At 40.8% G+C, this 23,537-nt stretch overlaps 1 protein-coding gene, 1 long non-coding RNA gene and 1 other non-coding gene across 5 annotated transcripts; 2 read left to right on the top strand and 1 right to left on the bottom strand.

Moving 5' to 3' along the window:
• Window positions 1–1,287: 1,287 nt before the first annotated feature.
• Window positions 1,288–22,785, top strand: LOC131253643 (eukaryotic translation initiation factor 2 subunit beta-like). 3 transcript variants are annotated; one of them, XM_058254730.1, is made up of 10 exons: window positions 1,288–1,382; window positions 1,675–1,762; window positions 2,675–2,783; window positions 3,085–3,140; window positions 3,231–3,285; window positions 3,511–3,602; window positions 7,411–7,556; window positions 8,427–8,569; window positions 20,655–20,740; window positions 22,506–22,785. In XM_058254730.1, the coding sequence occupies exons 2-10, from the start codon at window positions 1,718–1,720 to the stop codon at window positions 22,581–22,583; spliced, it is 810 nt and encodes a 269-aa protein (XP_058110713.1). In that variant the 5' UTR covers window positions 1,288–1,382; window positions 1,675–1,717; the 3' UTR covers window positions 22,584–22,785. The 3 variants fall into 3 exon arrangements, with proteins under 3 accessions (XP_058110713.1, XP_058110715.1, XP_058110714.1); XM_058254732.1 differs by having other exon boundaries at window positions 1,303–1,382; window positions 1,700–1,762; XM_058254731.1 differs by having other exon boundaries at window positions 1,317–1,382; window positions 1,626–1,762.
• LOC131254647 (small nucleolar RNA SNORD34) lies at window positions 20,819–20,902 on the top strand. Its single transcript, XR_009175770.1, has one exon. It is a non-coding gene; the product is annotated as a small nucleolar RNA SNORD34 (small nucleolar RNA).
• Window positions 21,976–22,230, bottom strand: LOC131253645 (uncharacterized). The gene is made up of 2 exons (XR_009175270.1): window positions 22,109–22,230; window positions 21,976–22,072 (listed from the first exon to the last, which is right to left on the bottom strand). It is a non-coding gene; the product is annotated as an uncharacterized LOC131253645 (long non-coding RNA).
• Window positions 22,786–23,537: the final 752 nt, after the last annotated feature.

Below are 23,537 nucleotides of genomic sequence, written 5' to 3'. Positions count from 1 at the left end.
AAGGGTTTAGATGGTATATAAACATCAAGATGAGCCACAAGAAGTTTTCAACAGTGAGAATTTCTTTCTCCAGTTTTCCTTCTCTCGTATGGCCCACACCAGTTTGGATCCAGTTCATTTTTGGTATCATGTAATAAAAGGGTCTCAGAAAACGTATGGGCGGAGTGGATTTCTAACTAATATCACGGTTTACTCCGGCTCGCTTCCTAGAGGCCTTTCCATGGAATCCTTGTCCGCTATAATCATGAATGCCGAGGACGCGGATTGCGGTAGGACCGTAATTCGTCCGGTTAGGGATCCGTGGGCCAACATGATGTAAGTATTTTATCCACGCTGCTCATCGCTTTTCTCATATAATTTTAAGGCATGATAATGAAAATTAAGCAGGTATAGGCCCCAAGTCGACTCCAAAATGGGGATTGAACGTCCACCATTAAAAGCTTCTTAGGAGTTGGAGAAGTTTCAGATAAGTTGATATTTTTGTTTTTCATTTCATCCACGTATACATGACCTCATGAATAGGTTGGATAGTAAAAAAATCACAGTGGCCCTTAAAAAGGTTTCAACGGTGGATGTTATTATCACTGCAACTTCCCTTAATGTGGTTTATTGGAGCTGTTTACCTGTTTCATTTTCTTTTATATATATTAAAATGCTCTGATAAAAGATATGAACGGCGTGGATAAAACACTTACATCTGTGTAGGCCTCACAGAGCCCTGCCCGGACGGATTACTGTCCGGGCGGGGGTAGGACGCAATCCGCGTCCGAATGCCGAAAGGAATTGCCTAATGTGTAACTCGCACGCCAAGCGCCCTGAGTAAACTCTATAGGGCACACCTTAATTTATATATTTTATCCAATCCGTTCATCCATCTTAATAGATAATTTAAGTTCTTGAAATAAGGAATAAAGCATAACTAAAGCTGAAGTGGACCACACTACAGGAAACAGCGTAATTAAATGGCTACCGTTGATAAATTCTTAGGGGCCATAGAATATTTAGATGAAGCTTATATTTGATTTTTCCATTTATCCATGTCTGTGGGATTTTATGAACACGTTGGATGACAAGTAAACATCACTGTGGGCCCTAGGAAGGTTTCAACAGTGGAAATCATAATTGTCACTTTTTTACGTGGTTTGGTACACTTGAGATTTGGATCAACGGCTAAAATAAGATAAAAAAACGGATGAACGGAGTGGATAGACGATATACATTCACGGTGGGCCCAGCAGAGTTTACTCCGTAGGATAAAGCGCACTGACTAACTCAGTACGTAATCCGATTTCCATATAAATACAACCGCACAACAGCCCCTTTCTCTTTTAAGCTGAAAGAAAACGCCATTTCATCCTCCTCTTTTTCTCTGAGCTGAGGAGGTATCTTAGATTCTTCATTTTCTTGAATTTTATTTTATATTATCTCCATTTTTTGTGATTTATTAGAATATTTGATTGCTTTCTTTCAAAGCGAAAAAAAAGGAGAAAAAATCGTTTTCTTCTGTTTTTGTTGTTTAAATTCGTAGCGATCCTGAATAATATTTTCTAGAAATTTTTGTTTATTAGTTTTTTTTTTCTTTTTTTCCTTCTGGTTACTGATATTTGATTTCTTGAATCTTTCAGTCTCTCCAAGAATCTATTTCTGATTTTTTCAACCCTTTACTGAAATTAGGGTTTCGTTCGATTTCGCTGCGTGGACTCGGAAAAAGGGGAAAATGGCCGAAGAAGCTTCGATTGAGCTGAAGGAGGATGTTGCAGATGTACGATCTTTGTCTTTTCATTTATTCTCCTTTTCTTTTTGGTTTTTGGTAATTTTGTAGCTTTCTTTGGTAATCCGGTTGAAATGTTTTTGAGAATCCGGCATCCAAGCCTCCAAGATGTGGGGCACACTGAGTAGATGGGGGTAAACAACCGATGGCTGGAAGCTGGCCAATTTGATGCTCTTTTGTGGTCTGGCCTGTTTTTTGGGCTGGTCCATGTACATGGTGGGCCCCGCCTGTTGCCCAAGTCGATGAACATGTTTGGACAAGCATATATGACTATGTCTGTAAGTGTGTGGGATTGGCAAGCTCTGATCTTTCATGGGCTGTAGGAGGTTTGCTGATCCCTCAAGCTCGAATGACAACGTGGCATGGTTGAACATGTGAGCCGTCCATGTGTGGCCTCGTTGTCAGATGCGCTGGCCTGAATCAGGAGTCCACTCATCACGTCAGGTCTGCAACAATGTATGAAACAAATGGTGGCTAAAATAAAAATTTCCATTTATATCAGAGACATTTGTTTTGTACTCTATGGCCGCCTGATGAATGGATGAGCCTACACAATGCAACAACCTGATGAGAAACTCAGACGTAGCACGTGCCAGCTTGTCACATGTGGGGGCTGGCTACATGAATCCTGTTCCGGCCATTACACCCTATCAAGGAGTATATCTATTGTCCTAGCATGTGCTTGAAACATCATGCTGGGACCATATCGTGTGTTTTGCTGGTTTTCCAATACTAGGGGGGAGACCCGAGTATGTTGATGGAATCTCTTACCAGATTTATGAGCAAGTGTCTTCTAGGTTGTTAACTTCCTCACCAGCATATTTTTGGAAAACAAGCTTTGGTAGGTTAGGTGCATGTGCTAGTTTTTACATCTAATATCATTTATGGATCATTATCTTGCAGCTTGCCCCATTCGATCCTACAAAGAAGAAGAAAAAGAAGAAGGTTGTCAGTCAAGAAACTGCTGATGATCCTGTGGATAAACTAGCTGAAAAAACAGAGAGCTTGTCAGGTAATCTTTGAAGAGAAGGACATTTGTGGTTGCCTAAGGCAGCATTGGGATGCTCTATTAAGTTGTATTGCAACGATTGATTTTATAAAGTGGAAATGACCAAAATGAAGCTAGCATCGTTATGAACTGAAAACGGTGACTCCACTTTGTAATTTCTAGATCGAATTTTCTAGCAATTTAGTTTGAACAAGCGTCCAAACCCTTCAATAAATGTATCATTCATCTGTTATTATGTTGATCTTGGCACAAGACATTGATAAGCGTGTGATTATCTTTGATGCTTGTGTTTTCACTTGTTCAGTTGCTGATGGGCTTGAATCTTCTTTTGCTGGCTTGAAGAAGAAGAAGAAGAAACCGGTAACTCGTCATGCAATATGAAATATTTTTTACCGAAATAACATCTCAAGCCAGGAAAGATATGAATCATGTGATGTCTTGTTGTTTCAGGTGGAGACTGACTTCATGAACGAGGAGAATGGGGAGGGTGGAGAGGATCTTGATGGTAAGATTTCTAACTATTTCAACGGAAGAAATTCCCTTTTTGTATATGATTATTGCAAAAAAAAGAAAAAGAAAAAGGAAGAAGGAACAAACTTCCATTCTAACTTATTTTCACTAGGGACTCAAAACTTGGAGGGTCTATTATTTGTGGGAATGCTTTGTCTTTCTAATAGGATATTATCCTATTATAAAACTAAAAAAATGAGTTGTTCTCTTCATCTTTTAGACCATATAGGAGAGGAAGAGGAAGCAGAGGGCATTGTCCTGCAAAGTCGATATCCTTGGGAAGGCAGTGATCGGGATTATAAGTATGAAGAGGTGTGTTCTTCTATCTATGCTTGGGAGTTATAACGTTCTTATGTACTTAAGAGTATAATATTTTCATCTCATGGCTGTAATTCAAATTTTAAACTTTCAACTAAATTATGTCATTTGTTGGTTAGCAAATCGTAGTAGAAGATTCGTCAAACAATTTCTTATATTGCATGAGCTATTTATTGATGGATTTATGGCTATGAAGATCTTGGTGAAATGTCTATGACTTGTGGAGTTTCGATTCTATTTTCAAGATCATTTATTCAAACATTTGTTTATGCATGCTTTGCCGAATTCCCCCGACAATGAGTTAGTTGATCCTACGGTTCTTTTAGTTAACTATGGAGTAGCTGGGCCCTCCAAGGCTCTATGATATCCAGATACTTGTGTATGCTCGATATATTTTGTGACTCGTGTCATTCATACTAAGATACTGTACTAGTACAGGGTACTCCTAGGATACTATGGTAGGTTGCACCTGTAACTGAATCTTGTTGTATTAGGTTCATTATTTTAAATCCTAGAAACTTTGTTTTATCCATCATGAATCATGATCCTTGAGAAAAAATCTTGTATCCATATTTCACGCATGTAAGGAATGTTTGCAGATACCTCTCAGAAAAAAAAACAAGAGAATATTTGCCAAAGACTTACTGTAAGAACTCTGTGAACCTTAACAGTTTCTTAAAATTGGCCATGCTAGAAAGATAAGAAAAAAATAATTTGGGCTTTGTTTTAAATAAAGTATCCTTGTTGTTAAGGAAAAGATCAGATAAAAATTAGGAGTGCCAATGTGCAGGGCAAGGCCAAGCAAAATAAAAATTTTGAATAGTCCAAGGCCAAGAGTAATTAAAATTTTGAACAGGGCCAGGATTGTCAGTTCAAGATCTGGGCCCAAGACAAACCCAGGCCTCTCATTGACATCCCTAAAGATAGTTGCACCAGAAAGTAACCAAGGAAAAATGATGCATTTGCGGAGTGGCATAAGAAAGAAGATCCTAGGGAGTCCAACAAAGGGAACTGAAGGCTTGCTTACCACAAAAAAAACTAGGTACTCGCACCATAGGGCTTGGAGGTTTTTTTTTTTTTTTTTTTTGAAAAACTAGAGGCATTTCACCACTGAATTCTAAGAGAATCACTCTCATACGCCTAAAATGGGAACTTCCATTCAATAGAAAATATCATATCATTGTTCCATATTGTCTCGTGATTTTTTTTTTTTGGGAAAGGTAACACTACCAGGAATTGAACCCTGGATCACTCACACACACTACACTGTCTCTACCAGCTCATCTAATGAGCGAGAGACTATAGTCTCATGAGTATGTCTGTTTTTATTATAAAGCCTAAAACCTTTTATACCATTAAAAAGATTTACATAGCCTTTTACAAGTTTTTTTTTTTTTTTTTTGAACGGCAACTTTAATTTCATTAGAAAAAGGAAAAACATATGGACTCGAAACAGGTCTACTTGACCGCTGAGGTAGCGGAAAAGCTTGGACCCCAAAAAGGAAAGACTACAACTCTGAAACTTATCAACGAAAGAGGTCCATTCCGCTATGAAATAGATTGCCCTTTGCACAATACAATCAACTGAATTTGATATACCATTAAAACATCTTCCATTCTTTTCTTCCCAAATAGCCTTTTACAAGCTGGAAGGAGGTAGGTAGCAAGGAGTGAGTGGGTACAAATTGAAGGCTCTAAAAGTAGTGGGGGAAGTTGGTACAAGTTGATGCTCTCAAAGGGCAAGGGGAAGAGGCCTAAAAGGACGTGGGTGGAGGTAGTAAGAAAAAACTTTTGATGACCTTTGTCTAAATCAAATTATGACCTTTGCTAGAGTGGAATGGTGGAACAAGATTCATGTAGCTGACCCCTGTTAGTTGACTTGTGATAAGGCTTAAATGATTATGATGATAACCTTTTACAAAATCCTACTCAAGTTGAAGGAGCTGTATATATTATGTAGGCTTTTACAAAATCCCAGTTAAGTTGAAAGAATCCAGGGTTTTGAACTCTATTGGTCCAAAAATTAACCTTTCCTAAATTGTCTCATTACAAAAAGAAAGGATCAACAAATAGAAAAAAATAAGTAGAAGTTCAAATGACCTAGAATTCTCTAGGGGTCGTTTGGATACCTATAGAATTTAAGTTTTAAGTACTTTACACCAGAAAAGAATTTCAGTTATAAACCGATTACATGCTATTCTGTTTGGCTTTTAATTGGTAAAGCATTTACAGGTAAAGAATTTATGTGTTTGGCCAACTTGCAAAGTGTTTACAATATATAAAGTGGGTATTCACCCATAGAGAACTTGGGGTGGTAAACCCCAACAAAATATCTAACTTACAATGGGCTTATTTTTCGGGGCCCTAGGAGATCATCAAGGGACATATTTTGGACGGATTAGATGTCTTGCACTCATCACAATGCACCCATACACACAATGTAGAGGTTTTTTAATGGTTGACTACCCATCCAAATGTTCCTTGCAATGTGGCCCGCCTGATGATCAACTGGTCTAAAACTCTATACAGGCTGCACGCAAAGCCCTTTAAATTTAAAGGCATTCAATTGACCCTATGGGCTCCAGAGGTTGATTGGTCCATTAGATGGTGTGGGTCCCACTGTCCAATTTGGCGATTATTATTATTATTATTATTATTATTATTATTTTTCCCAAATCGGTCATTAGGCACGACCGAGCTTTAGAGGGTGGCCCTACACGGCTTGATCTGTAATCTTAACCCTTAAATGGGCCTAATCACACAACCAGTAATATTTGGGCCTCAATGGATGATCGGGTGGCCTGGCTGCATTGCATCCTTGTTTAATAAAACTGGTTTCATATGGTCGCTCTAGTTCTCACATCTCTCATGTCTTATCAATGTTCGTATCAGGGTATTGTAGCTCTGGAGAAGCAGGCCTGGATGTATTAACGTTCCTTGTTTAATAAACTAGTTTCACATCCCCCACTTGTCATCTTATCAAAATTTGTATCAAGTATCATAGTTTTGGAGAAGCAGGAGGGCTTTTACTCGGGTCAAAGGTCCCTGGGATTACACAGTCTCTGATCCATACAATTCAGTAGAGGGTTATTCCTTTACAACTATCATGGCTATATTGGTTCATTGCTCCTGAAACATTGGCATTGGAGAGGAGCTGATTTTGTCAGACTCAGGAGAATAACTCTGATCTTTCCCTCTCATAGGGCTTCTCATGCACTTAGAGAAGCCAATCAGACAGGTGATGCTTAGGCTTAAATGTCTATTTCTCACATCCTTATGGTCTCTTGGAAGGATCATCCTCCATATGTCATTACCACCCACCTATACCCCCAAAAAAAAAGGAAAAACAAAGAGAAGAAAATTTGACAATCAGTTCTTTTTTCTTTCTTTTTTTCTTTCTTCTAGTTTCAAGTTTTTTTTAATCTTCTTTTTATGTGAAAAGATACTTTGAAAGCCTTCCAATTTCGCCTTATGTCATCATGCAATTTCACATGCTTCTGGTTGTGATGTGAGGGATGCATTCTCAACTGCATCCTTTATAGTTGCAACTTCCTTTATAGTTGCAACTTGCAAATTATATAGAAAATTATATTTCTTAAGCTTTCTTCTTTGATGTCAAAGCTTGTGTTAGTGAGCTTACAAAAGAATCATACTCGACCTCATAGTACATGTATATAATCTCTCTCTCTCACTGTTCCAATATGATTTATACTTTCGATCCCCAATCAGTTGGATTTTGAGCTGTCAGTGCTTGGTAGTGATTGGGTTGATTTTGATGTTGGTGTTTCTAATATCCATGCAGCTCCTAGATAGAGTGTTCAATATCTTGCGTGAGAATAATCCAGAGCTAGCAGGAGATAGGCGCAGGACAGTGATGAGGCCACCACAGGTTCTCCGGGAAGGCACAAAAAAGACAGTCTTTGTGAACTTTATGGATCTTTGCAAGACGTATGATTTATCTTTTCCACTTGCTTATCTTTTTGCAAGATTATTTAGCTTTGCCTGTTTGTTTGTTTGTTTATTTTTATTTTTATTTTTAAAGATTACTAAGGCTTTGATAGGCATGTTTTATATACATGGTAGCATTTATTCTTGCAACTGTGTCTACTATGTTTAAGAGCTCATCACTAACTTACAAATGGTAGAAATCCCTGGCCAATGGTTGGCGGAGTTTACTAAGTCAAATTGCAAATGGTAGAAATGGTGCTGAGTAAAGTTTAAAATCCAGGGTACCATTTGGATCAGTGTCAAATAAGGAAAAATAGGGCCACGACTTTCCGTATGATTTTTCTATTAAGATTGTAAAAGCTGGTCTTTTGGGGAGGTTGAATTTCTAACTTACACCCATGTTAGAGACAGTTTGGAGAATAAAATAAAATGGCAAGGACCTCTTTCCTTCAACCTGTTGGTTTGCATCCCTTCCACATTACATTGTCTTTATTGGTTGGAGCTTTTTGTATCCTTTAGATGTGTTTTCATGGAAGAATGAATGCTATTCACCAGTCAGGTGTTGATGGAAATAAAAAATTGAATTTCTTATTGATGGATTTGGTTTACATCTCTTATGTTTTACATCAAAACTTGTGTATCCAATATCCTGGAGGGTTTGGCAGTTAATGCGACTTTGTGCTGTGGTTAGCCTTTCAGGATATATAGAAGACTCATGGCTTGTGTTCATTTCCTTGTCTGTGCTCACTTTCTATCATTGTGGTTGTAAGATGTGTACAAAGAATCCCTCTGTTTCTTCTCCCAGGAAAAGAAATTCAAATCTTTATGTTTCCTTAAAATATAAGTTGTTAACAGAACTGTGATTTACAGGATGCATAGGCAGCCGGAGCATGTTATGACTTTCTTACTTGCTGAAATGGGAACGAGCGGATCTCTTGATGGGCAGCAAAGATTGGTTGTTAAGGGAAGGTTTGCTCCTAAAAATTTTGAGGGGATACTTCGAAGATACGTCAGTAAGTTCCTTCTAGCCCATATTTCTAGTTGCTTTCAGTATTAAATAGTACGTTGCCTTATAATTTGACCTTATTTTTTGTGCTTTCAGTATTAAATAGTACGTTGCCTTATAATTTGACCTTATTTTTCGTGCTTGTGGTTTTTACAATCATGATCAGATGCTAGGTCTGTTGTTTGTATTGGCTGCCCAAAATGTAAATATGGAGATCTTTGTGGCCCTCCTTGCAGATAGGAGTGCCTAGCGCATCCATCCATCTGCTATTTGCCTGATAGGGTAGACATCATGCTCCCCTGAAATGTGGGGGCATCGACGTACACGATGTACGACAAACAGTCCCTTTAATGTTTGCAGTTAATTCATGCTTGCTGAAATGAAAGTGAAATATTTTAATTGATCAGTGGGTTTCTAGAGGACTGCTTTTATGCACTTGGAAACCGTAACTGTATTTTGTAGGAAAAAACCGAATGCAAGTGATATGTGCATTTTGAAGCTACTGCTTTTGTTAAATTTAAGCACAGAAGTACACATCACGTGGAAACTGAGGAAGGCGGAATGATATTTTATGTGCAAGCTAGGATACCAAGGAAAAAAATACTAGCTGTTCAGATACACGGATAACCAGCTAAGTTCAACTTGAACCGTGTATGCAAAATAACCCTGATAAACGCATGGGAAGTGGAAAAGTTTTTAATCCATTAAGATTTTAAGTCAAAGAAGAAGAAGAAGAAAAATGGACCCCTTTTTGGTTATAAAATTTACTGGTTCGCTAATAGTTTTCTGCTTATTAAACAAAAAAGTTCCCCCACCCCTCTTTTTAGCTAGTTATTTTATTACCAATTGTTTTCCTCTCTTCCCTCTAAACCCTAACACCACTACCACCCTTCAATTGTTGGAGATCCTACTTCAATGTCCGTTCAAGAATGGAGACAAAGATGATGATTGACGAAAAAAATGATACTATTGAACATTTTTAGTGTTCACCCACAACCACATGCAGAAAACATGTAAATTCAAAATTAAACCGTCCAAATGGTGGGCTCCATTTTGGATGCATCGTTATTTGACAAATAAAGTGAAATTACAACTTAAAATGGTGGATTCGGACATCCGATGTATAATGTTTTGTTTTTTTTTGGAAAGATACTTAATCTATTTAGGCCAAGTAGGCCAAAAGAAAAGGAAAACAACAAGGAAGAGAAAGCAAAGGAAAAGAGAAAAGAAAGGAAAAAGGGAAAAAGGAAAAAATACAACAAGCCATTGAAGGCAACCAATCCCGAATACACCGATTGACCCTGCTGATGACCCTTAGGGAAGAATAGCTCATACTCTAGAAGCAACGATCATTCCCAATGCAGGACGCATATCTAGACTAAATATGATGCAAAGAAATTATAAACGGATTAAAGAGCAATTCAAAGCATAAACTCTACTAACCCACCACAAATCTAAGAAATCAATTTAACAATAAAATTTAGATTTCAAGCTAAATAACAATCCCACAATAACTAAACCATATAAAACATGACTTTCAGAGGATCAATTGAAGGTAGAACTTTCACTTTAGCATAGGCTTAGGCCTAATTCAAAAGGGCTGATTTGTTCTCTCTAAGGTTAAGGATAATGATTATCTAGGGTTAAGGTTTGAGTATGTAAGATTAGGGATTTGAAAGGAATTAGGGCTTTGGAAGGATTTGAGAATTTTGGATTTGATAGGAAATAGGGTTTTAGGCTAGGGTTTTAAGGGATAGGAAAACGGATTGAAGAAATTTAAGAAAAATAGAGAGAAGGGGCTGACCGTATGGTTGTACGGACTTGTCCGTATAGTCGTACAAACTGACTAGTTCATATGGTCCGTATGTGTAGGGTTTGATGGTGAGGGGTTGGATTTGGTGTAGTGAGTAATATGAAAGATGGGTTTGGGGTAATGGCTTTAGGTTTAGAAGGAAAGAGTAAGGGATCGTTTGGCACCATGGATTTGGGGGGATTTCAAATCCTCTGGTTGTTTGGCACCATAAAGTAATTGGGAGTTTCATATCCAGGGAGTTTCAAATCCATGGTAAGAGCCTAGATTACATTTAAAATCCTTCTTAGAGTTGCATGTGTAACATGTGCGTCACTAGACTATTAATCTATTGGACACATGTTCCAGTAATGATATCCCAAAATAATTCGATTATCAATTGCATCACTATAATTACTTTAATACGATGATCAGCACCGTCCAAACATTGTCCATGCAAATCAACAGTTAAAAATCGTTGGTTAGTCACTCAGACGTGATCTTGTGCTTGTGGCCCATTCGTGACTTAGAATTTCATCATTTTCGGGCAAAGTATATATTTCAACGGGCTTATTACAACCATTGTGTCAAACATTACATAAGTTCACTAATTAAAGATATTAAAGTTGATTTAGTAATTAAATTCAAACCCCTGTAAATATACTATGCATAGCGACTTTTGGATTAAAGTTGATTATGAATCAAATAGGAGGGTTTCAAATCCAGGGGGTTCCGAATTTTCATGCCCCAGACTCGGTAACCAGACTCACAAGGAACCTGATTGCCGGTTCTGGACGCAACAGCCTCCGTGGTACTCCATTCTTGGCTCTTGAAGCAGGTTCTGATCCTAGGATCCTATAAGGCGGATTTTTATAATCATCCATCCATTCCAATACGAGCATACCCAAGATCACAACAAGTAAATCTCAGAAATAACAAAGGAACACACAGCAAGATCCACTATAAATTTGAACTTTAGATACAAGGCTGAAGGAAATACGTATGATAACAGAAGAAAGAGGGAAGAATCTGCAACATTGGGGTCCTTGGCTTAACCCTATCCAAGCTTTGCTACTAGGACGCTGACCTAGGATCTCCTGCACGCATCAAACGTGCATAAGCTCAAAGGGTGGTGAAAGCTTGTGACAATGGTGCGCAGAAGAATAATAGGGGATGCAGAAGGGAAACATGCTCAGTGCTAATATCATTAGCCTTACCAAGGCTAAGCCATGAATGTAGGAAGCCATACCAAGGCTATACAATGTAATGAGTACTGGGCGCCATACCAAGCCGATGCAATATAAGGCTTATACAGCCGATGCAAATACAATGCGAAGTGATGCCAGTCCTCATTTCTAATCCACATATCAGTATAGTTCCATCATAAGGAATCTACCGGGGTCAAATGCATTAAAGGATGACTGCCGCTCTACAGATCCGCTCAGTCAAATGAGCATAGGAGACCTCACTACCTGCCTGCAGATAGCCAATCACTAGCAAGGCTTGACGGTAGTGGACCCATTCATGAGCTGGTCAAACTCAACCTAGCAATGCCCCTCCCTCACAGGAGGGTAAGGCCACATCCCATCCCAACCGGCTACACGACAGTGGAAGTCGCGGCCTAATGGTGTAAAGCCCTTGTGCACTCATAATTTTCACTTGGTCACGGCGCTGGGGGATATCCTTGGTACTATGGAAGTTTTGAAATTTTCACCCATGGGCATCCTATGTACCCTATATGTTCAAGATAACATTTTCGGTGTCCAATCATGGCCATCCACGATGTATCTGTAGAGGGAAGGCCCTGGTGAAGCAAGGGTGATCATATCTATGAGATGCGAGTCACGCATACCAATCATACACTAGCTCTAAGCACTCAATGTGTACAAGAGGGGAACTCCATCCCTCTATCATATTAACCCAATGACCACACACATGCAATCCAAACACTCCATGATGCATATAGGTCATGAGGGTGCGCCATACGGCGATGATGACTTAGAACATACTCCTTCCCAAGGAGGAATCAAGTCTATATACTTAGACAATTAATCTAAGGAACAATCCTCTAGTGGGGGCCCAATACTTTGGGGTAGCCCACAAAGCTAAGGAGGGCGATGTATTAGCCTAAATGAATAAGCGGTCCTAAAAAGGGTCTATGGTGGGCCTTAAACCACCTATAGCAACCCATGGACCTACCTTTGGGCCACCAAGGAGGACATCCAACCACAACTGGGTTCCAAAAGGTGCCCCGCCACTACTCGAATATGAAACAAGGCCCAAGGCCTAAGCAATCCATGGCTTAGTGGGCTATACACCAAGCCCAACACATGGGCAATATGGTGTGCCCTCAAGCAAGGTTTGGGCCCAACCATAAAGGTTATAAACCCACATATTGTGGTGGGCCTAATGAGCAGCCCGATAATCCAATCATAAGGGCAATCCTTATACTTAGTTCAAGTGAGTTGGGCCTCATATTTTGGCCCAAGTACAATAGTCATTTTGGTGGGCAATTAAGGGCCCAACTACTTGCATATTATGGCCCACAATCCATCACAATAGGTAGTAAATATAGGCCCAAAGGTCAAGGGGCCTATCTAGAAAGTTCCAGGATAAATGGGCTTGGAAGATCCAACAAATAGTTATGAACATTGATCTAATAAAGACTCAACTGGGGTGGGCCTCAAGAGTGCACTGATTAAGTCCAAAGGCACATCAGGAAATGGCAAGATTATGTGCATAAATATCCTTAAATCTGGTGGGCCCTGCTGCCCAAAAACCTGCCACTAAGGGTAACCAGTTTGGGCCTATTGCTGAATTTCTAGCCCACCTGTTTCTGGGCTTGCTGGAGTCCAGCAATAACAAATATATATTAAGTAAATGTTCACTGGTGACCCACACACATCTCTGTGGGTCCCACTAGATGAGAGGAGAGGGCAATACACATAAATCAGGTGGACCATTACTAGACTGGGCGTCCAACAGCAGCCCAATGGGCTTGGGCGTTCCAAGGTGGATGGTCCTATAGGCTTGGGTAGTTGGCCCAATTACACATCAAGTAGGTCCCAAAAAAAACGGGGGCAAATCCTCAGAGAGGTAGGCCACATCCCACGTGGACCACAAATAGATGGACGGCGAGGATACACAACACATCAAGGTGGGCCCACAAAGGGGGTGAACGGCCAACCATGGCTGGACATCCCAGCCTGGGCGTCCCAGCCTGGTGGGCCGGTCTAGCCCGCGCCACGAATTGCACAGGGGTCTGTTAGCCCCAAAAATTGGTAGGTGGGTCCTACCATGGGTGAGCCACCTCACTGAAAAATTTCAGAATTTTTGGAATAGGAAAAGTATTTTATTTAATTTAAAGAAAACAAACTGTCCAGAAAAATCTGTTTAGTGCAGATTTCAAACAGGCCCTGCTCTGAGCTTCCAATGGGGTGGATTAAAGGCCTCTAAAAATTGGGGAAAATTAGTTTTTATGTCGCCTCATATATGTACTACAAAGTGGGGTCCACGGATGTGGCCCACTAGTGAAAAAATTATTTTATATTTAAAGAATTCCGCACTAATATGTTGTTGGAACAGTGCAGAAATTACAGATTAACTACCTCACTTGGGCTACACCTTTGGGACCTCAATCAGGGTCAGATGGGGCTGAAATTTGGTAGGCTTATAGGTGGGACATACGTCTTCAAGAATCATGCATTGGATGACATCCAAGTCCCCACCAAAAGACCAAAATCAAGCCCCAAAATGGTCCAAAATCTATCCAGACAGACTGGACAGCAACATATACTTCACAAAAATAAATTGCAAACATAAATTAAATGGGGATTTGACCCCTGGAAATCATGGTGCGGTCCACCCAAGTGGGCCCCACAAATATCCAAACCATCCCATCACCAAAAACAAGCTTATGTGCACCCCTTTTGGTGCATTTAGGGGTCACACATTCAATGGAAGGGACTGTGAAAACCCCTCTCTATGGATGGTTGGGATCTTGTTGGTCCACAAGGTGGGCCACACACTCATGATCAGTACTCTCAGTAAGAAAGGGAGAAGCAATCAGCAACAAGAGAAGGGTCTCCGCCTCATTGAGGTCCTTCCCTTCATCACACACATATAAGGAGATTTCATTGCCATACGATGCACATATTACATGATCAAGCTTATCTAATAGAGATCTATGGTGGAGATCCAATCTCCACTAAGGATCAAGGGTTTACATGACATAAAGATCCTTGAGCTAAGGAAGGATAAAGCATGAAGGGATCCATAAAGGATGGTCCCTTGCATGCACATGCATGCAATGTAGGATGAGTTTCAAACCACATCCATGGAGTCTCAGGGCCATCATCATCTCTTGATGGGCCCCACATGCTCTAATATGAAAGAAGAGAGGGAGAATAGCTACAATGCAAAGAAGTTTAAAGATTTGAAGAATATGCACCCACCTCTTAAGGATCTTACTCCAAAGTTACATCAATATAGTCTCTATGCTCTAAGGAACATGTTTCAATAGGGGAGATGGGTTGTTGAAGGCTAGATGAGAGGAGATTAGAGGGAGAAGGGGCTGGATAGAAGGAGAGGGTGGGGACGTTTGGAGGTGTTTCTAGGAGAAGAGAGAGAAGAGACTAGAGAGAAATGAGAGGAAGAGGAGAAATTGCTAGAAAAGAGAGAGTCATCATGACTTCTCTCTCCTAGGGTAGGAAAATCCATCATGAAGCTATGGTGATATAAACAATGCTCATGGACTTATAGGCTAAGAGTAGGGATGGGTAGTGTGTGGGTAGTGGGTGGTGTAGAAGATGGGGTTTAGGTAGTGTATGGGTGGTGTGTGTTGGAATTTGCACAAAAGTAGGTATCACCTTGAAAATTGTGCCCTCCACATTAGGTGGGCCACATGATCATGATCAAGGGCTAGAAATGAAAAGCCTACATATTATGATCTACGCGTCGGATGGATGCATAAGACGCGGCGTCGAAACCGCAACGACGAAGCGGACAAGATGGCATAGGTTTTGCCTCGATCCGAATGGGGTCTTCATGACCGGACTTAAGAGGTCTGTGAGGAAGCTTCTTACATTGAGCAGCCGATTCATATTCTTGATCGGAAGCAGCAGGTTATCAGGACCAAGGTCATTCCCTTGGTGAAGGTGTAGTGTGGTCATCATTCGGAGGCCAAGGCGTCTTGGGAACGCGAGGCTGAGATTAGAGAGCGTTATCCTTATTTGTTTGATGATTGATTGATGTATGATTGTTTGTATCATCTTCTCTTTGATGATTGTTATATGATGGTGGTTTTCTGCCTTCCCTTTTTCCCTGAATTTGGTTAATTTTGAGGATGAAATTTCTTTGTTGGTGGGGAGGGTTGTAAGACCCAACCCGAGTGCATGTGTGTGTATGAGTGTGCATTTCATTTCTCTTATTCTTGTGGTCCTACCGGTCGAATTCCGGTGACCCTCGACCCCCGGATAGTATTTGCGGTCATCCTTAAAACTAGTCATATAGACCCAGCTCGGATCGAGCCGAAACCTATGCCATCTCGTTCGCATCGTTGTTGCAGTTCCGATGACGCATCTTGTGCAATCATCCGATATGTAGATTATAAGTTGTGTGCATCTCATTTTTTAGCCTTTAATCATGATCATGTGACCCACCTAGTGTGGAGGGCACATTTTTCAAGGTGGTTATCCTCTTTTGTGTAAATTCTAACACACGCCACCCATACACTACCTAAACCCCCATAACCTACACAACCCACTACCCATTCCTACTCTAGCCTAGTAACATATTTTATATCACCATAGCCTCATGATGGATTTGCCTACCCTAGGAGAGAGAAGTCATGATGACTCTCTCTTTTCTAGCAATTTCTCATCTTCCGCTCATTTCTCTCTACTCTCTCCTCTCTCTTCTCCTAGCAACACCTCCTAACATCCCACCCTCTCCTTCTATCCAGCCCCTTCTCACTCTAATCCCCTCCCATCTAGCCTTCAACAACCCATCTCACCTATTGAAACATATTCCTTGGAGCATGGAGAGTATATTAATGTAACTTTAGAGTAGGATCCTTAAGAGGTAGGTGCATGTTCTTCAAATCTTTAAATTTCTTTACATTGTATCTATTCTCCCTCTCTTCTTTCATATTGGAGTATGTGGGGCCCATCAAGAGATGATGGTGGCCCCAAGACTCCATGGATGTGGTTTGATACCCATCCTACATTGCATGCATGCACATGCAAGGGGCCATTCTTCATGGACCCCTTCACTCAAAGGTAAACTCTGAAACATCCTTGAACATTTGCCACTGTTGAACTATCATCCGTGCCACCAGGCCTCGTGATTGATGGTTGAGCGCGTCAGCCACCCGAATCTAGGGGTTCCAAATCCACGCTCCTAGACAGGCCCTAAAGGGATTTAGAGTCTAAAGAAGAAAAGAAGGATTTGAGAAGAATAGGAGAAAGACGAGAGGAATACCTTTTCAATGAAAACCAGAGAAGAAGAGGAGAAAGACGAGAGGAATAATACCTTTTCAATGAAAAACAAAGAGGATAGATTTCGCTTTGCACCTTGGCATCACACTATTAATTTCTATTCACAATAGATTTTCTATCTCAAAGCAAAAGAGATTTTTTTTTTTTTTTTCAAAACGTGACATCCAAGCCTTTTGTAGTCTCAAGAGGGACTTTTTACTTTTTTTTTTTTTTAAAAGGCGTTCTTAGATGACAATCCTCACATAAGGACGCTCAATGAAATAACATTTGTTCTTAACCCCTAATCTCGATAAAATATCAACATAAATCTAACATGGATAATTACCTAAATAGAAATAAATAAATTTAAAACATCCCAAAGTCTACGATCAATGTGATCAAAGCGTTCTCTAGATCCAACCGTCCAATCGATGTGTCCTCGTAATCCAACGGTCCAAACTCCTCAATAAGCAACCCACATGCATCTTCCTAGTGTAGGGTCTTCGAAGATGCACGATCATGCACATGGGGTCTTCACTGTGGCCCACCCGCGCCCATATAGTGGTCACCAAGCCAAAGTGAAACTGGAGCTGATCTCGTCCTCCTCTAGTATACCCTGTAAGTTGCTCGGATTTCCTCATCTTTTCCTCTCACCCCAAAGAGTCCAGATGATTGCAAGCACAACAACTCTACATTTTGATGTTCTCTCTCTCCCCGGTCCATTTGCATGTCAGGAGTAAAACAAATCAACAATAGAACTAGGCATCACCCAGTGTACACCAAACATTAGCATACGCTGCTCCAAACTTCTCTTACTAGGAGGCAATGAATGAATAGATAATCTATAGGAAGCAGAGAAGATAGATGTTAGGGTGCACCATAACATCTCTTCTGTGAAGGTTGTCAATGGTCAAGATCCTGTTCTTTCTAGCCAGCTAAGAGAAAGCTATGACTTTATGAGGAGCACCATAAAACCACACAACGTCAGTATGACTGCAGGTAGTTTGGATCATAGATAGGGAGATTAGAGAATAAAACAATCTCAACAAAAAAATTCTAGACTTATGAAAATGCCAAACTGGCAAATCCTTCATGCTTGGATTAGGTTGGAGCCCCTATAGACAGGAAAGAAGGTGGACCAAATCGTGGTCTCTACATTCGAGAGATTTCTCTGGCAAGAAGGAACCATACACCCCCATCTCTAGAGACCGAAAAATTACGAGGCCATCGAATGTCAGAGACAGGACAACCTGCCATCTTAGGGAAAACTGATCTAAGCGATGACTCCCTGCACCAAACATCATTCCAAAACCTTATCCGAACACTATCCCCGACAGAGAACCCAACCCATCAAACACCTTGTCCTAGCGACAACCTTCTAAACAGGAGAAAAGCACGATAGATGGATGAGTCCTTGATCCACCAACCCATAGAAGGGTATCCATATTTGCCTACAACGGACCTCTAGAAACTACCTTCATCCACACCAAATCTCCAAACCCATTTGCTCAATAAGGCCATATTAACCAAATTGAGCCGCTTAATCCCCTCTGAATAGGCCTACACACTTCCTTCCAATTCAACATGTGAAATTTACTTGAAGTTACACCACCTTGCCAAAGAAAATCCATCTATCAATCCTAATGATGATCGACATAGGACAACGGAAGAGAGTCAAAATACAGAGGAAGGTTGGACATGGATGCCTTTAATATGGGTGATTATGGCTCCAAGAGATGAAAACTTACTTTTCCAAGGTGAATGCTTCTTTTCCATTGTCTCAATCACCTTATTTCAACATGGTGAGGGAGATCGAGGTAGAAGGAAGAGACCCAACTTGATACTCGAAGATACCCGCCAGCCGGGAGACCTCAGACAAGGACAAATGGATCCCTAACAACTCACTTTTATCCAAAATTACTCCGACCTGAAACCACCTTGAAACATATGACAATTTTCCTTGGGCTATCCACCATAGACTTACAAAAATGAGAGTATCATCCGCAAATTGGAGGTGACTAACTTGATGAAGGATATTGACCCATAGATTGACAAACAAGAACAGAGAGAGGGGATCCCCTTGCTGAAGGCTCCTTGAGGCTTTGAAGAAGTCAAATGGGGAACCATTGATAAGAACTGAAAATTTAGCAGAGAATTCACATGCCTTGATCCAGTTTCTCCATTTAATCCCACACCCGATTCTTCCTAGCATATAGTCCAAAAAGGATCAATCAACACGATTATAGGCTTTTTCCAAGTCTAATTTGCAAACGATTCCTTGCCTACCCGCCTGATGATGCGAATCCAAGCATTTATGAGCAATCAGAGCATTGTTGAGGATTTGTTGCCCACATATAAAAGTGCTCTGGAAAGGACAAATGACCTCAGGAAGCATGACCCTCAGCCTCGGACTCAAGATCTTAGCTAATATTTTGTAGGGGCTTCCAATAGGGGAAGCAGTACAAAGGCGAGGAAAGCTTGTCCCTAGTTAGGTGCACATAGGGGTGGCAATGGGCTAGGCCACGATAGGCCTGGGTCCAACCTGACACTTGAGACCCAAGGCTTGAGCTGGGCATGGGTCTAGCATAGCAGGCTAAAGCCTGACCAAAGGCGAGGAAAGCTTGTCCCTAGTTAGGTGCACATAGGGGTGGCAATGGGCGAGGCCACGATAGGCCTGGGTCCAACCTGACAGACCAAACCCGACCAACCCAACCTTGCCCGAAAGCTGAACCCTTTCCCCCCCTTAAACTTTCCTAGTATGTCTATTTACCAAGTGGGCCACAACATATCAAAACAGATGAATGGCTAGAAACAATCTTTGTAACTGTCAATTTACTTTGTATGTTGTGGCTTACCTGACAAATGAAATCGTCTGATTCTAGGAAGAACATTTGATAATTATTTCCAACATCAGTGAAATCTCAGATCTCCAAAAACATGTTTCACATTTGCATGTGGATGTGTACATAATATACATATACAGGTCATATGCCCATGTGGAATTAGCATCTCTTATTATTATTATTATGCGAATCAACTACCTTCTTAGTGAACTTCAAAAACTATTTAACTTTACTAAAATTATCTTCTTCAAAAGAAAAAAAAAACAATTTAACTTATTTAGACCTTTCAAAAAAAATAATAATTTGTCAGGTGGGTTGTACCATTACAACTACACAGCTTTGAAATGTGGCTGCTATGCTGTATATTGCAACATATATATGTTAAATCTGGACCATCTGTTTATTTTCGGCAAGCAAGCACATGCTATTTCCATGCTCTGCCTCAAACATGGAACAGATGGCATCTGATCAAGTGGTGGGACTGAAACCCTATCCGACGAGTACTTCCTGATGGGCCCCTGGTCTATATTGCTTTTCTCTACTTGCATGAGCCTTATCACACGTATTTTGCCTCTCTTTACTTGCATGATCCTTACCACACTATTTTGCCTCTCTCTACTTGCATGAACCTTATCACATGTATTTTGCTTTTCTCTACTTGAACCTTATTACTTGATAAAGCTGCTCCATTTAATTGCCAGGGATATTGTTTCTCTCCTGTTTATAAGTATAAGCCATTCGAGTTCTGACCGTGTTCAACCCGTCATGGTTGGGCGAATGGCTTGAGTCGTGGGTTTGCTCCCCACAAACATGAGTTCAATTCCCCTCCCCGTGGATTACATGATGCATGTGGTTGACGGGTGATTGCCTGCATCCGCAGGGAATAGTCTTGCCTTAAAAATGGGCGAGGACACCCTCTTTTCATTAAAAAAAGAAAAAAGACAGAAAAATAGAGTTCTGACCATGCTGTTATTATGATTGCAGATGAATACGTCATATGCAATGGCTGCAAAAGTCCAGACACCATACTCTCAAAGGAGAACCGTCTATTCTTTCTCCGATGCGAGCAGGTGATTCTAATAAACTTTATTGTTTTCATACATTTGCTTGAATCTATTTCGGGTTTTCGTTTCCTCTCCAAATCTGATGGGGCCTGTGATGATCTGTCAAAATTTGCCTACATTGGTTGATTCTCATTCATGATAAGAATCTATGACTGTTCTGAGGCCTCCTTAAAAGAACTCACGTTTGTAATCCTAAATGGCTGGGCATGGGTCGAATGGCTGGTACCATTCTTTGAGATGAAACGGGCCCATTTTTATTGCTGTGTTGTCCACATGGACCATGGCATGAACTGCTTTTGGCTCTTCCCATTTTGGGCTGCTGCTGAATCATTTGTTTTTTGTCTATTTGCATACCACTGATCTAAGGATTAGGAATGTCCAATTCTGGAGATTTTCATAGGGAAATCCACCGCATGACCCATCAGCTCCACCATCTGGATCGCTTAAATGTGGTCCCCACATGTGCAAAATGAAGACTCGATACTGCACGTATACTCCGTGTGGATCATATTATTCAAGACAAGACACGGCTATGTGCCCGCATGCTAACCTTGAAAATTCTGCGAATGAAGGAATGCTCAGGCAAGAGATTGTGTGGCATGTTCAGGTTTTCTAATTTGTTCAAGTGGGGCCCATGAATTCAGTGATCGAAAACATTGAGTTGATGAAACTCGCAATGGATGGCCTGTCCACCAAAAGTCCCCTTAGATTAGATAAGAATAGTTACCCTTCTATTGGTTGAATGGGAATGGTTGCTGCATTTTCTTACTTTTCTCTTATTGGTGCTGTATTTTCTTTCTTAACCGGATTTCTCCGTCTAGTGTGTTCATATTGTGGGCCCCACTGTGAATGAGCATGGACCATTCACAGTGGGCCCCAACTGTATCGTATAGTATCTGGGCCCACGCAGGCTATAATAACTCACATGGATTATGCCCTCAAGCCTGGGCAATCCATTCCGATCAAATAGCATGGAAGTCTCGTTCGATAGTCTAGCAGTGTTGTTTTCTCACTGATCTCAATAAGCACATTATCTGGCAGCAAGCCTTGTGTATGACAACCTTCATGTACAATGCCTTTGTTCCTGCCAACATCCCTTCCTTTCAAAAGGTGGGCCGCACCATAAAGGTCAATTGGGTAGAGAATCTGATCAATTGATTTATTTTGTGCTCCACATGCACATACATTTGTTGGACCAGTGGCATGGCATACCCTTTCTGGTGAGTGGAACCACCCTGGTCCCTATAGGTGAAAGATCTTTATAGTGCAGCAACCCACATCATACATGGGTGCCAGCGGTGAAGAAAACATTGGCAGGTTGCATTGTTGAGGGTCAACCTGAGTACAAGCCAAGCTGCATTGTTGAGGGTCAACCTGAGTACAAGCCAAGCTCAAGAGGACCCAACCCGCAACCTGACGTGACTTGGCTTCCCACCCAATGTGCACAGCCTAAATGCAAACTAAGTGAATATCTCTATATACTTGATCATGATGCGACCCAACCTCACCCAAAAACATGTGATCGTTCCCAATCTGACCTAACCCAACCTGAATTTACCCGACCCGAATTTGCCCAACAAATGTAATTGTTTTTCAACCCTAACACGACCTAAGGCCCTGACAACTCAACCCAAACTCAGGACAACCCAACCCTTGTCGTAAATTTACATACGACGTTGCGATATTTTTCTCCCTTTTCATTTTCTTTTGGTTCTTCTAGGCTTTTATTTTTCTTTTTGTTCTTCAGACTGACTGTTCTCTTTCTTACCAGTGTGGTTGCTCACGGTCTGTTGCACCCATCAAGGCTGGTTTTGTGGCTCGTGTCGGACGTCGCAAGGCCGGTACATGATCCCATTGTGCCTTCTATTACTCTCTCTCTGTTACAATACATAGCATCAATGATAAGTTTAAACTAATTATTGTCGTATGCTGGCCTTTTGGATTTGAGTGGACCAATTTTGTTTGAGATGTCAATGTAAGCATATTTGCGATTTTCTATGCATTTGGTAATCTTATATTAAGAGTGAATTCATTCCGGATTCAGATTTGAATGTCGTTGTTTGTTGTTATTTATATTGAGAAATGCTCCATCTCTTTTAGAGCACTGTATTGGTCCATTTTGACAGTTAAATCAATCAATCCGAATCGTCTATTGAGTACAGGACATATTTCATGAATTATGCAAAAATTTCACTGATGATCATGTCCAATTTTCTGTAGCATCTTTTGTCAAAGTTATGGAATGATTTATGATGACCAACTACACTGAATTTTCAGAATCAATCCGTAGCGGGCCTTAATAAATAGATGGATCAGATGGTTGATTGGACCCATTTTTGTGTAAACAATGTTGACTGGTTGATATTTGCATGATAGGCCATGAAACATGAGTTTCTAATGAAGAATGTTATCTAACGCATATGTTAGATTGAATTATGGGCCCGAGAAAAGTTTCAACGGTTGACGTGAATTATGAGCAGTCATTATCTTCATCCCACTGTTTCACTGTTTCTTGTGGTGTGATCCACTGTTTCTTGTGGTGTGGTCCACTTGAGCTTTAGATGTGTTTCAATTTTGGGCCATCTCCCAAAATGAGCTGGCAAAACGTGGTCTTAGACGTACTTTGATTTTGGGCTGCAGATGGACCACGAGGATTAAACACAGACATCACGGTGTCCCTTTCGGTGGCTGCAGCATGGCGGGGCTAATTTCCACCGTACATCAGGGCACACTTGTACATCAATGCAAACAGCCAAATCCTGTGGAGCTTCCTGTCATTGGTCGGCGGATGGGATGGACACTG

Source organism: Magnolia sinica, chromosome 8 (assembly GCF_029962835.1).
Source record: "Magnolia sinica isolate HGM2019 chromosome 8, MsV1, whole genome shotgun sequence".
Classification (NCBI taxonomy): Eukaryota; Viridiplantae; Streptophyta; class Magnoliopsida; order Magnoliales; family Magnoliaceae; genus Magnolia; species Magnolia sinica.
Note: the sequence above shows the minus strand (reverse complement) of the source record. Positions and strands in the feature narration are given on the sequence as shown.

Coding starts and splice junctions, on each gene's coding strand:
- LOC131253643 (XM_058254730.1), top strand. CDS start 1,718: ATGGCCGAAGAAGCTTCGATTGAGCTGAAGGAGGATGTTGCAGAT. Junction 1,763..2,674: donor TGAAGGAGGATGTTGCAGAT/GTACGATCTTTG, acceptor ATTATCTTGCAG/CTTGCCCCATTCGATCCTAC. Junction 2,784..3,084: donor AAAAACAGAGAGCTTGTCAG/GTAATCTTTGAA, acceptor TCACTTGTTCAG/TTGCTGATGGGCTTGAATCT.